The sequence below is a fragment of the Netta rufina genome, assembly GCF_964035555.1.
Source record: "Netta rufina genome assembly, chromosome: 14".
NCBI lineage: Eukaryota > Metazoa > Chordata > Aves > Anseriformes > Anatidae > Netta > Netta rufina.
Window position 1 is genome coordinate 20,260,041 of NC_140137.1, and position 14,425 is coordinate 20,274,465.

The 14,425-nt window shown below is 37.3% G+C and overlaps 1 protein-coding gene across 4 annotated transcripts in view; it reads left to right on the forward strand.

Moving 5' to 3' along the window:
• Nucleotides 1–14,425, forward strand: part of TCERG1 (transcription elongation regulator 1) — a 34,352-nt gene that overhangs the window by 14,376 nt on the left and 5,551 nt on the right. For 3 of the 4 annotated variants that reach the window (XM_084295130.1, XM_084295132.1, XM_084295133.1), the window contains 8 exons: nt 986–1,101; nt 2,245–2,333; nt 4,042–4,202; nt 4,796–4,862; nt 6,634–6,769; nt 7,738–7,827; nt 8,582–8,700; nt 10,769–10,919. In XM_084295130.1, coding sequence (XP_084151256.1) covers nt 986–1,101; nt 2,245–2,333; nt 4,042–4,202; nt 4,796–4,862; nt 6,634–6,769; nt 7,738–7,827; nt 8,582–8,700; nt 10,769–10,919 — 929 coding nt within the window. The remainder of the gene's footprint in view (nt 1–985; nt 1,102–2,244; nt 2,334–4,041; nt 4,203–4,795; nt 4,863–6,633; nt 6,770–7,737; nt 7,828–8,581; nt 8,701–10,768; nt 10,920–14,425) is intronic. The other variant, XM_084295131.1, reaches the window with a different exon arrangement.

Here is a 14,425-nt window from a genome sequence, read left to right on the forward strand (position 1 = left end):
GAAGATTATATGTTGTTTTTTTTAAATGGGTACAATTTTCAGATGAGTCTCCATGAATTTTCAGATGTGTTTTTTTGTCACAGCATTTCTAATCTGAAGGTGGCCTTCAATGTTGCATGCAATCTAGAAAATATTTCCTGGAAGTTCTGGAATCCTTATGTAATCCTAGCTCTGTATATACTTCATTTATTATTAACTCTGTATTGAATTACTTGAGTAAATTTAATGTTTCCCTCTCTGGATTTATCTTTTGATGCTTCATTTGCAAACCTATGCCTTAATTTAGAACAATTCAAAAAAACCCACTTCTCATCATGGTGTAGACTTTTTTTGTAATTGGATCCTTACTTGCAAAAGGAATGTCAGCCTATCTGACCGTAACTGCTAGTAAATACTGTTCGTAGGAGAATTTGAAGTCAAAGGAAGTCTTTGCCATTGTGATGGGAAAGAAATACTCTCAACTACACGTAATCACAAAGTGGCTAGCAATTAAGTTGAAGACCTCAAGGCTTCTCTTCTTGCTTTTCTTTATAAATTTAATGTTTTTCCAATTAGCTTTTTTCCATAGTTTTTGCATGATGTACTTACCAAAAAAAAAGACTTCCTTGCCAATGTCCCAGTATCTCATGTTGAAACTTAAGACTTTTTGTTTTAAAAGTTGAATACTTATTTGAATATGGATGATATTTTTTATTAGTGTTTTGGCTATTTCTATCGATATGCTTTAGCTAGCTTTTTAACAGCTAAAGTTGTCCTGCAGTATTTCCTCGTCCAGTCCCAAGTAGATCATGCTACAGGAGATGAGATTATTTTTATAAGCACACATTGTAAAGCACAAGGAGGATGGAATGGGGTGAAAACACGTTAAAAATAAAATTTTCCAATTTACAACAGCAAAAGCGAAACTTACTGATAAAAAACCACGTCTGTTTTGGTTCTATAATTGTTTATTAATAATACTAAGGAAATTTTTATCTTCATGCAGAAAAAATGGAAGAGAAGATTAAAGAGCCGATTAAAGAACCTATGGAGGAGCCTTTACCAATGGAGACAGAGGAAGAAGAGCCAAAAGAAGAACCTATAAAAGAACTTATAAAGGAGGTAAAAGACCTTGCAACCAAATAGTCAGTATCGCCATTTTGAATCCTACATCCTACAGGTGTGGATGCATCTGTAGACCAGGCATATTGACAGGAGACATGGTTAGTAGTTTGAGTTCTTGAATTCCTGGGGTGATTTTGAAAGCCTTCCTTTTTGGCCTCACAGCTTTTTTTTTTTTTTTTTTTTTTTTTTAAGGGGGAAAAAAACTTTACAAGAATCATAGTATGTGAATTAAGTTAAAAAAAAAAATAATAAATTAATGTGAACATAGACAAAAAAAAAAATAGGTAATTACATCGGTGTGATGATTTCTCATCTGAAGATGTTCAGAAAAATGAAATTTGCTGAATATATGGAATCTTTAAATAGCCATTTTCCTACTTCTTTACTACTTAGTTTTTGAGCAGTTTTGAAACAAAACTTTCTTTCCATGTGCTATAACCAGTAAGTTTAGCTTTCTAGGAATTCATATCCTAGAAAATGTGTAGTGCTTACACTGCAACTTTTTTTTTGTAATGCTTTTTGTCATGCTGAAAAAACGTAGGTCTTAAAGATACCAAGATGCTTGAATGAAAATAAATGTTTTTATATTGATTCCTATGAACGTCCATGTAGATTTCTAAGCAAAACCACGTAATTCACTGGCTGGTTTTGCTACCAATTTGCCCCGTTTACTTTTGAGGTAGTTGCTAGTTGTTTTTTTTGTTTGTTTGTTTGTTTTAATCATAGAATCATAATGTTACAAAGGTCACTGTAGACTTTTGACTGTTTCATACTCCATGTCTCAGTTTCAAGTAAGTGTATTTTAAGAATAAAAACAAATTTCTTTGAGTATTTGGACCATTGTCCCTATGTTTAGGCCTTGAGTCAAGGGTTCATGCAGAACTAGGAAAGCATTTAAGTGAAGTTTCACTGAAGTCTAAGTTAAGTAAACACTCCGGTTTGAGATTTTGGAATAGCAGTTACTGTCTATGTGATGAAATTACAATACTGTTGTTTGAAGTGTGGATGAAGTATATTTGTGAGCTGCTTATTAACATTGTTTTTAAAATACTTTTGCTTGTTTAAAGCCAGTTGCGTTAAAATAAATAAATAGCTATTTATTATTGTCTACATCCTGTAACTTTTTTTTTTTATCTTGAGGAGCCAAAAGAGGAAGAAATGACTGAAGAAGAAAAAGCAGCTCAGAAAGCCAAGCCAGTTGCAACCACTCCTATTCCAGGAACCCCATGGTAGGTAACGATTTTCCTTATGGCCTGCAACTGGGGCGACTGAAACAAGGAAGGTTGCTGGAGAGGTAGAACAAGTAATAACGTATGAAGAACCTTTTTCTTGGTACTCTTCTGACTCAAATAGCATTTGTTTCCTTCAGGCAACACAATTCACACTGTCCCAGTACTTCTGGTGTTTAGTGGTGTGTGCACATAGTCTTTGTACCACTCACTAACTGCAGTCTGCAGTCCTATGAGATGTTACCAGCATAGATTTCATATCCCAGCCAGCTTCATCTGCTACTGATTCCTTCTGATCTGGCATGAAACACTGGCCAAAAAGAGAGCATGTGTACTACTTTTGCCCTTATGTATTGGGGAAGGACTAGGTGCAGCTAATGACCAAAATAATCCAATGTTTTTTTAATGTAGGATAGATGCTCAATAGCAGCCTGTATGTATAGCATCATGAAGACTTTACCCGTGCTGTGACCATTATACTTTTATTCTGTAGTAGATGATTTTCAAAAAGAGAATTGCTTTCTCAAATGGAATTGTGGTATATTCTTTACATCTTCAAAAACTACAAGCTATGCTCATTCCAAACACAACTTAAGTATAGCCTATTTTTCTCTACATTTCTCCTGTGGCACTAGACTGACTCCTCTAACCTTCTGCTTTCATAGGATTTTCTTTGCTAGTATTTCCTGTGTTTCTCCCTGATGCCGTTTAGTATCCTGTGAAATAACAGTTGCAGAAACAAAATGTAATTGTCTTTAGAAGTTTTCTCTTGACCAGTGGGCTTGTGATAATTGGTCTTTCTTTACATGGGGATATTTTAAGGTGTTATTATTTTTGCTCTTTAGGAACAATGTGAGTAACATCAGAAATGTTAAAACCAGGGAACAGTTATTTATTAGTTTGAGTAAACTGATACTCTGCCATTGCATATGCAGAACATTGCTTTCCATCATTTAACACTAGCAATTATGGGAAGAGTCTTTTGTCAGCCCTCCTTCTGGTAACTGTGAATTTAATCAAACGTGAAGAGAAGGTGTGTATTGACAAGTAGAGTGCAAGTTGTCACTGACTAAAAAAGTATACAAGCTAGAATCCACTCCTCCCTCCTCCACTTGTTTCCGTGCTGTTCCCAACACCATGTGGGTGAAGACGTCTATACTACAGTATTTGCGTTGGTTGATTGACCAGGCAGCCTGTTCGTGGCAGCTAATCATAACATATTCTTCAGACTCAGTTGTGCTGCTGTTGCTATGCCTCCAGACCAAGATTCACGGGTATAAAAAGGAAAACTAGGATATTTTAGACAGGAAAGGTGGGAATACTGTGAAAAGGAAGGCACGCTGCATGCAGTATTTTTAAGAAATGCAAAACAAAAGAAAAGCTCAACCTAAAAGCTTTGGTAATTCAACAGCTTGGAACCTTCTTGTTTCAATGAGTGCTGTAAAAACTAATTTCAGGATTCAATTGAAGGTTTGAACCATACATTATTTCATGGGATTTTTCAGTTCTGCCAAGTTGTAATAGTCTTCCCATAACGTCTATTTATGTTTCTTCTTTCTACAGACAAATACGTAGTGACTTATTGAGTTAGTGAAAGAAGAAAGAGCTTCCCAATATTAAAATTTGTCTTGTTCTTTCTTGGTCTTTGAATATGGTAATGTAAATATGGTAAAACAAAATAAGACTTTGTTTTCTGTTAAACTTCTAGGTGTGTGGTGTGGACTGGCGATGAGCGTGTTTTCTTCTATAACCCTACCACCCGGCTTTCGATGTGGGACAGACCGGATGACCTCATTGGAAGAGCTGATGTGGACAAAATTATTCAAGAGCCTCCTCACAAAAAAGGAATGGAAGAAGGAAAAAAACTCAGTAAGAGCAATCTTATTGCTTGCTTTAGAACTCTGAACATACTTGATCATTTATTTTGTGTTCATTTCCAAAATTAGTAACATTTAAATAAGCGAGAGAAATGTAAGCAGATACTAAAGAATGCATGTAGCTTTGGAAGTTCTTTAAGAAAGACAGTGGGAATGCAAGAACATCAACTGCAATACAGTTTGAAAACAGCTGCCAAGAACACAGAACACGTGAGACTGCTGAGTTTAGATTTCTTTCTGGTACAAATTCTAGCAAATGATCCTAGGATGACATGTGGGCTTGGTATTGGAGGAGAGCAAAGTGCAAGTAATAACCAGGAGATCCAAATGTTCTTCATTAGGCTGTTTAGCCTGATTTTTTTTTTTCATGGAAGTAAGAGGTCAGTATTTATACTTCTAAATGCAAAGATTGCCACGAGTCCTTTAGTCCTGCCCCTGAATTCTGATGGTATTTATCTGAAAGCAACCAAGACAGTCTTCCTTTGTCAGAATGCAGTACTGCACACATTGTCCTCTGTTTTTTGCTCAAGGACAGCCTCACTGTAAAGATAAAACTCTAAAGTATTATTGAAATCTCTTCTACAGTTAGAGAAGAGCATGAATCTACAGAAGATGCAAATGAAGATGAGCCTATTAAAATTAAAAAGCGCAAGTAAGTTTGTTTTTAAGTACTAAGCCTGTGTAAATAAAATAACTGAAGCTTCATGTAAGCAATTCCTATGCTCTTGTATGTAGTAAAGTGGTAACAGTAACTAAGAGGATTCATCACCTTCCTGCTGTTTTACATTAGCAGCTCAAGTGCTTGATATTTCTGAGATGGTAAGGAGGAAATAGCATTGTCTTAAGAAATCATTGGGATTGAAAGTAAATGGTATAAGTTATTTGATGAATCCAGGAAATACTTTTGAGCATGGTTTACCGTAGAATTGTAGACTGGCTTGGCTTAGAAGAGATCTTGAAGATCACCTAGTTCTGCCCCTGCGATGGGCAGTGATACCACCTGCTAAGTCAAGTTGCCCAGGGCTCCATCCAGCTTGGCCTTGGTGTTCAAGGCCAAGCTGTGGATGGGGCATCCACAGCTTCTTTGGGAACCTGTTTCAGTACCATACCACCCTTTGAGTGAAAAATTTCCTCTTAACATCTAATCTTAAATGTCCCCTCTCCTGGTTTACAAACATTCCCGCTATCATTATCGTATCTATCTGTGTAAAAAGTCACTTTCCATCTTTTTTTTTTTTTTTTTTTTTTTTAACCCCCTTCCATTAAGTACTGAAATGCTGCAAGGAGGTCTCCCCTGAGCCTTCTCTTCTCCAGGCTGAACATATCCAGCTCTGTCTTCCTTCATAGGAGAGGTGCTCCAGCCCTCTCATCTTCGTGGCTCTCCCATGAACCTGCTCTAACAGGGCCACCTCCTTGTGCTGGGAGCCTCAGACCCGGATGCACCACTCCAAGTGGGGCAGAGCAGAGGGGGACGATCACCTCCCTCGGCCTGCTGCTCCCACCTCTGTTGATGCACTTGGCCTTCTGGGCTGCAAGCATGCACTGATGGCTCATGTTGAACTTTTTGTCCAACAGAACCACTAAGTCCTTCTCTGCAGGGATGCTCTCAAGGAGTTCTCCCAGTCTGTACTCATGTCTGGCATTGCCCTGATCAGGTGCAATAATTTATTATCTTAAATAGTTTGCTTAAGTTGCTTGTTTTTCTTGTTAATTTCTGCACACAAGGTTTCGTTGCCAAAAAGTCCAGCCATCTAGATTTTCATAGTGATTAGTCCTGTTAAGATTTGTTTTCACACTGTTACACAGGTTTAAGTGTTTTATTTAGTTCTTTGTGTCTGTCTGTTTTGCCTATTGGAAGTGATACACGTCACTTTACTCTGAGTTACTTGTACACACTATTTTAAAAGTAGTTTTACCATTTTGTTTGTTATTGTGTACTCTTAGGGATGATAATAATGTTCACAGTTAATCAACAAGCCACACATTTCTTTTCAGAAATGCTTTGGATGAATGTATCACTTGTGGTACAGCATTTCTGCCGTAATGATTGTAAGGTATTCTCAGTTTGAACTAACTCCTGTAGCCTTTCACAGGGCCTCATGGTCTAGAACGGGAGAAGAGGAAAGTTAGTACAGCTAACCAAATCTGTTGCACGTCTGGTGAGACCAATGAACAAAACCAGAATGTGTTAACTTCTTGGCCCCACTTGGTGACACTGAAGTCGCTGAAAACGCTTTGGTTACTTGAAATCTTCCAGTATGAAAAGCATTCCTATCCAAATCTCAAAGAATGGTTTCCATGTTTTATAAGCCAGTAATTCTGAATTAATCTGTTATCTGTTCTATATTGATGCAGTTCAATCTAACGTACAGAGCCAACAAAGAACTTATCAAGTTGTACTGTATATTTAATTTTTTTTCCAGGAAAGATGATAACAAAGATATTGATTCAGAGAAGGAGGCTGCTATGGAAGCTGAAATTAAAGCCGCTCGAGAGAGAGCCATTGTCCCTCTGGAGGCTCGGATGAAACAATTCAAGGACATGCTTCTAGAAAGAGGGGTTAGAGAAATAAGTGTGTGTGAGAGAGTGAGTGAGTGAAGGGGTGTGAGAAAAGGAAGTTCAGGCAGAAGTCTTAATTCTTAGTTAATTCAGAACCTGCAGTGCCTTATGCAAGGAAAACAATTTCATTGTTCTTCTGATTCATGGATATGTTTTGTTCAAGAGCCTATCTTTCAATGAACGTTAAAATTAGCAGAATTTCTAAGTGAAATTAAATAGTATCAAGACTGTTTTTTACTTTTTTTTCCCCAAGTTAAGTAAGTACACAGTTGAAAGCTGCCAGTGAAAATAAATAAGAACTGGACACAATTAATGTTTTTGGAAATGTTCCTACACAGTAAAAACAGTAAGTTCCACTATAGTCTGTACATCCTTATGTTTAAATGGGAGACTTCTTGCTTTTAGTTACCTAAATTTGAAATTTGCTTTATACAATCAGTTCTTAATAGCCTAACTTACCTATCAGAGTATGAGTTCATGTAGTAACTTTATTAAAAAAATGAAGTGTTTCCAGCTACCTATGAGCTTTAATTTAGCTTCGTTAACTAGTTCTTATGGGATAATTTTAATAAAAAGTAATTAAAATGAGGCTTGAACCTCTTTAAGTTTGTTGTAGCAGAAATATTGTTTAAACTCATAATATTTAGAAAAGGTATAGGGCAGGCATGGGATATGAGAACATAGAATCTCAAAGCTTTCTTCTGATGTAGTTTAAAATGTCACACCGTAGTAATTATTTTAATGAGTAATTAAGTGTGTGTTATTATTTAAAGTTCTCAGAGCCAATTAGTGTTGAAACTTGCTATGGCAGACCCCTACAGCTCATCATCTATTAGTGATGAAAACTTCAGCATGATTTTTGTCTCCCTCTTTTCATCAGATGTCGTATAGTTTTCAAGCAAAACTCTATAGCATCTGCACGTTCAAGGAAACCTAACAGTTAAAATCTGACTTTTTTTTGATTAAAGGTCTCTGCTTTTTCAACATGGGAGAAAGAACTACACAAGATAGTTTTTGATCCTCGTTACTTACTTCTCAACCCTAAAGAAAGAAAACAGGTAAAGAATTCACTCCCCTTCCAGACACATCTAGTACAGGTGTTATCTAAGTCCTCAGTCTGTTTTTTTCCTGTTTAGCCGTCTTCCGGAATCAGTATTGCAAGAGATTTTTGTTGTGATTAGGGTTTGTCTGGAAAAGGAAAAAGCCAAAAAGAGGAGGAGCGAGTTGACATTTTTTATTTTTCCCGTTGTGGCAAGATATGTGCTCTAAGACAGTGAAAGTTACATGTATACAGAAAGCTCTCAAAACCTGAATGAAATGTTGAGAATCTTCAGTATCTTGTCAAACTCCTGGAGCAATGATTAATCCAGATATTCATGAAAAATAGTAAGTGTGAAAAACCTAAAGCACATCTTCATTGTTTAAAAAAAAAAAAAAAAAGTTCTTGCTCCAGAAGCTTTTCTTCAAATGGATGTATGGAAATAGAAAACTTCAAGAATACAAGAAGGATCTGCTTTCTTAAGCACATGACCCCAGAAAATGTTAACATAAAATGAACATGTAAGAAACTGTTTGGTGGTCTCAGATTACGTGTTCATGTGTGGTACACTGCATGTTCAGTAGATTGGAATAATTTGCATATTGAAGTACAAAACATCCTTAACCCTTCTTTCTGGCCTGTCTATGTTGGTTCTATGGTGGGAGGAAAGGAAGTAAGACAAAAGGAAAAAATGGAATTTTTCTCCCGTCTTGCCTGGAGCTTATGTGGCTTCAGGTTTCTATGGTTTATGTCAGCAGCTGGTGTTTCTGTAGGTATTTGATCAGTATGTGAAAACACGAGCTGAAGAAGAGCGCAAGGAGAAGAAAAACAAAATAATGCAGGCGAAGGAGGATTTCAAGAAAATGATGGAAGAAGCAAAGATTAATCCACGGTAGGAGCTTCTTTCTCGTTCATGTGCATGAACGCTCTTAGAACAAAGTACGTTGGGTGGTATTGGGTAGGTTAACTTGATTAACCTCTTTCAAAATTAGAGACAAAGAGGAGAAAAATCAGGTATTGTTGAAATCTTCATTTGCCTGCTTGCACTCACACAATCCATAAAATAATAGAACTTGACATTTATGATGTTTTATGTATTTTCATGATTTTTTTATGCATTTTGAAGAAATCCCCAGCATGCTTTTTGGAATGTGAGAAAGACCTCAAGATCCACTACCAGATCAGAGTTTTCTTTCATAACTTTCTTCTTGAGAATATTAGTATTCCTTGAGAAGTATTAGGGAGGTTTTGTCAGTTTGGGGATTTGAAGGGACCTTTTTCTGGTCACAAAATATATTAATATAACAATATTTTGGTTGCTGTAATAAGAAAATTACTACTTACCCTTCACATCCAGGCCTAAATGCAGTGATTAACAGTAAACATGCTAACATTCAAGATTTTATTGCTCCAATTGTTTGTTCCACAGCTTTCTTGTGTATAATTCATGAAGTATGTGCTTATGTCAACAGATGAGCTCTAAAGCATTCTCTTTCAGCGTCTCTTGGATTACCTGGCACCAGTTCCTTTACAGTGAAATAACATCTCATCTGGTTCACTTCAGCTTAATTTTTTTTTCAGTGATCCATGTTGGAAATTCGTGGAATCCAGTGTTATGTAAACTTTTAAATTACTTTAAATCTGATTAATATTTCTTATTTGAAACATCTGTCTGTTCATTTAATAATGGCAACAATTTTGATGGTCTGGGAAGAATGGAGACGTGGGAATATTTGAAATAAATTAAAAAAAAAATAGTTCAGTATAGCATTCAGAGACTAACATGGACTGTTCTTGTTAGCTTTAGTATTCTCAACTTCCAAGATACCTCCAGCCCATCATATTGGGACCAATTCTTAGCTAATTATGGGCTGGGGTGGGAAAGAGAATTGCAACTGAATGACTGTCTTGTTTAATCTTATCCTTTGTCTTCTGGTTTCAGTGTTTGTCTAAAGATATTGCTGTACCTCTGTGAGTGTCAGACTATTTTTAATCATCTATCTCAGTCCAACATGCTCAAGAGTTTGTGTTCCACTTAAGGAGCTCTTGTTCTTCAATATAGCTATACATTCACTTTCTGATCTTTTTGAATAAGCTACCAAATTCTCTTCTTGTTTCAATTTACCCTACAGCAACAGTAGGCTGGATTTTCCAAGTCTAATTATTTCCATGCTGTGATGAAACATTCGTATGATTATAAGTGTCTCACGTATTCTTGGGGCCAGATTTGCATCAGAGCTTGGAAAAAGCACAGTAGTGGTTTTTTTTGAGGTAAGTGGCAGTACTACATTTACTGCACAGATTGGAATCTGGCCCTGGAGGTGAGAGAACTGTCAGGAAAATGCTGTGGGAATAATGGGTTGAAAGCCCAATAGTGCTGCATCTGCCCATAGCATTTAATCTATTTTCGACCCTCTGTGTTTTAAGATAGAGCTACACCATGTTCCAGGTAGGGGAAGATTTCATTCAGCCAGGGTTCTATCATGACTAACACCAAGCGATGATTTCCTCGGTGAACTCTTAGCATGGTTTGGCTGCAAGTGAATGCATGTAAATCTTTTAGTTTCACAGCTGTGAAATACCTGGACAGACTGGTGGCTGAACTGCTTAACCACAAAAAAGAAGACTTGTAGTCAGCTGAGGTTTTTTTTTAATTTCTTGGTTGTATTATAATCTCTGTTCCTACACCTGCACATTCTGCAGGTAGTGCTATTAAAACCAAAACAACAAAAATACTGCACCGTGTAAGTCTCTTAACAATACCTTTCATGTATGTGCCTAAACCTGACTCCTTTCTGTAGTTCACTGATCAAACATCTCTATAGTGAGTACATAGGATGGGTGTTTTTTTGTTCTTTGTGGTCTGGCATGTATTCTAGCAGAAGAAATATTTCTCTGCTGCACCTGCTTCCCAGCAAAGACGGCTCTGCCAAATTAGTTCACTTGCCATTTTGTTGCAGAACTACTTTTAGTGAATTTGCAGCCAAGCATGCTAAAGACTCGAGATTCAAGGCAATTGAAAAGATGAAAGATCGAGAGGCCTTGTTTAATGAGTTTATCACAGCGGCAAGAAAGAAGGAAAAAGAAGACTCGAAGACCAGAGGTGAGAAGGTAAGGTGATTTTTTTTAGTTCCAGCAGTGTGAATGGTGTGAGCCTGAGTGAGATGGGACAAAGCCAGTGCTTGGTTTCCAGCGTGCCTTCTCTGAGACTCAGTCCTTCTCTTTCCATAGAGGCTTTACAGTGTAAGCATTTTACAGATGTTTCTTTGGTCTTTATGAACTAACTATTTTTAAGTTTGCAGGTATACTATACTGACTTAGAACCTAATTTTATGAAACCGAGTTTTTTTTTGTTTTCCTAAGCATGTAACATATTCTTAACTGGAATGAGGCCTAATTTTTTTCCCTATTTAAAACAAAATATATATTGTCCTGAAGCGCTGAAAGGAAATTCTTGCTTTGTTTGGCTTGAGAATCCAGAACTGGCCGTTACTTCCCTGTTCTCTCAGTGAAGGCAGTAAGATCTCAAAATTCTCTGTGGGCTGCTCTATTTAAATTTCAAACAGCTTCCATGTCTTCTCTTTCCATCTAAAAGCTAGCACTTTTAGTGACTTTAATCTTTCAGTAAATATATCTTATGTATAAACTGCTGCTTATTAGAATTAAAGGTCGGCTATTAAAGATTGATGAATTCCAAATGTCATTTGACCATATTGTCAATAGTAGGGAGCAGGCTTCTGTGGAGGTGGCATCAACTATTACCAACAAAATATGCAGCCTCTTACCTAAATGTCCCTGTGTGTTGTGCGAATGGAGAAAATAACCTCTAAAGCCTAATCATTTTTTGACATTTTAAAGTCTGCAATATTTCTTTTGTAGCACAAAGTTAATGTAAATTTTGCTTACTAAATACTTGCTGAAGAGAGAAATGCTGACTAACATGTTAGATTTGCAGACAGTTTACTTGTTGAATAAGTCTTGCATATTTTTTTCTTAATTGAGGCACTCTGGTCTAATTTGATTTTGTGTTCTCCATTTTTTGCGAACTGTCTTATTGCTGATATTTTCAATAAATGATTGTGCTTTCAGAGGAGAACTGATGTAGTTCAAAACTAGACTTCTACATATTGCATTTCAGTTATGAATGGAATTTTAAAGCATTCTTGCAGCTTAGTGAAGTTGAAAGCTTAAAAAAAAGTAAATGTTTTGTTGCATGATTGTTCTAAGTTAAAAAGTTACGAGAGACTGTGTGTGTTTGCTTTTGAAATAATGTTTTTTTTCTCCAAAAGCGTTTTGTAACCATTTTATGTATTCTGTTTTATAACAAGTGGATAGACTTTACAGTTATGTGCTGTGCGGCCTGTCAATCAGTTCAGTCTGACAGCTGTCAATCACTGACACGCAAATATTATGGGATTCCCTAGTGAGGAAAGAATTGGTATCTCTGTGTGGTGACTTTAGCCTCCCGCAGTTCCGGTACTTTACATTTTTTTAGTTTTTTACCTTGTGAAGTGATGAGAGTTGTACCTGCAATGTGTTAACTGCCAAAAAAAAAAAAAAAAAAAAAAGACTTCTAAATACACCTGAAATATTTTCAGTCTTGTTTTCCTTTGATTTTGAAAGTGTTTAAAAGAAAAGAAAATTTAATGCATTTAGCCTGAAGCTTTCTCAGTCTGTTTTAAAAGTCCAAAATCTTTATTTATGGAGGATCAACTTTACAGAAATCTTTAACGTAAGGGTTTAAAGTTATCCAATATTTGATTTTTACTTCACTGATTTATGACTTGCTGGCTGGTGGTAGGGCCCAGCTGAGTTTTCAGATAGTTGTTTTTATTCACGTGGCTAACGTCAGTGAGTAAACGGGATCGTAACACTTCAGGTGACGGAGGTAAGCAGGTACGCGTGGGTCAGAGGCAGGGGAGGACACCTGGGAGTGACCTGCGCGCTGATGGCTTTGGCCAAGTTCCTGCTGTACTGTCCCAGGACGCAGGGACGTTGTTGCACGTCCTCAGGATGAGCAGTGCCAGCAGACAAGCCTTAAGTCCTCCTTATGTTGACTTCCCAAAGCTCAGTTGGAAATGCACTGCTGCCACGTGGCCAGTCAGCGTCGGCATCTGGTACAAAGATCTCTCAACAGTTTTCTTCTGTAATATTAGTTAGTCAAGCTGGTTACTGTGCTTGTAGATATATCAAACCCGTATATTGAAGAGCTGTGATCCTAAAAATTCCTCAGTGAGATGTTTTTTGTCTTAATTTTTCTAAGTTTTCCCCTTTGTTTTACCTCAGTGAGATGTTTTATGTCTTAATTTTTTTTTTTTTTAAGTTTTCCCCTTTGTCTTAATTGACAAACAAATCGCAATACTTGTGCTGTGTACGTTGCAGATGAAAGGTAGTTCTGACTGCAGTTAAACCCGTGCCCTGAGAGTATGAGAAGTCTGAAAGGGCCGTTCACTTTTCTCAGGAGGGAATTGGCTCCATGATCCTGTTTTTCTTCAAAGTCAATTGCTAGTGGAGCAGCAGATGGCCAGGGCGGTGTCTGCACAGCGTCTGAGAGAGGGCAGGGGAATGCTGCTGGCAGTTCCTGTAAAAACATCCTCCTACACAATGTATTTTTTTGTTAGGTTTGATTTTGTATTGCAGCTGGTGCCAAAGTACTTCAGCAGTGCTGTGAGTGTAGTTTTTATCCTGTTTGTCCCATGGGATATATCTATCGTACGTGACTTGTGCCAGGTACTTTGGTTTAACTTTGAGATACCCTTACTTTATGGACTTCTGTAGTAACAGCTGGGCGTTGTTTGATGTTCTGACAGATATTTCTAATGATTTCTAATGCTATGGCTTAGAAAGCTTCATTTTTTTATTCTGCATGCATGTTTTAAGATGTTTTGAAACAACATTCTTAATCTTAAAATGAATAGATGGTTTGCTTAGGATTTTGTGCAGCTAGTGTAAGAGTGGTAGTGCTGTAGATATAGAGTAACTTCTCCACTGGCTCTAACCAGTTTGTTCTGATCTGTGCTTACCATCTTAATCTCCCAGATATAGTAAAGAAAAAAATGTCTGTAAAGCCTTTTATGTTTATGTATTGATATTGTGAAGAGCTAAAATTATCCCTGGGTAAGCCTGCAGAATGTTGGTTCTGCTCTCATTCGTACGTGCTGTAACCAAACACGTTTTAGAGCATCAGGATGGCGCTTCTCTGGCAAGCAGGTTGCTCACCTGTCCGTCTGCCTTCTTCCTTTGTGAAGCTGTGTTTTGGAGCTAAACAGCTTTTGGTGGTCCCCTTATTTAAAGGGATGAGGAGAGGAGTTAAGTAGTAAAAACTGAATGGCCAGCCCTTCTCAACTAATTTTTTTAAGTACTGTGCCAAGACAAAAGAACTTGCTTCGTGGGCTACCAGGGTTCAGGGCGCTGTGAAGGCAGCGCGCTTCACCTTGTGTGCACCCTTGAGGTGCAAGGAGGCTAACCTGCCCCTTGCTGCTGTTCAGAGGTGGAGGCTTAAATGCCAAACCGGACTTCTATGGCATAAAGAGGTGGAAATAACGTGGAAAAAAAAAACTAGGACCTCAAGTGCGACAGCAACAAGGGAAACTACCTACCCCAGAAAATGAGATAGG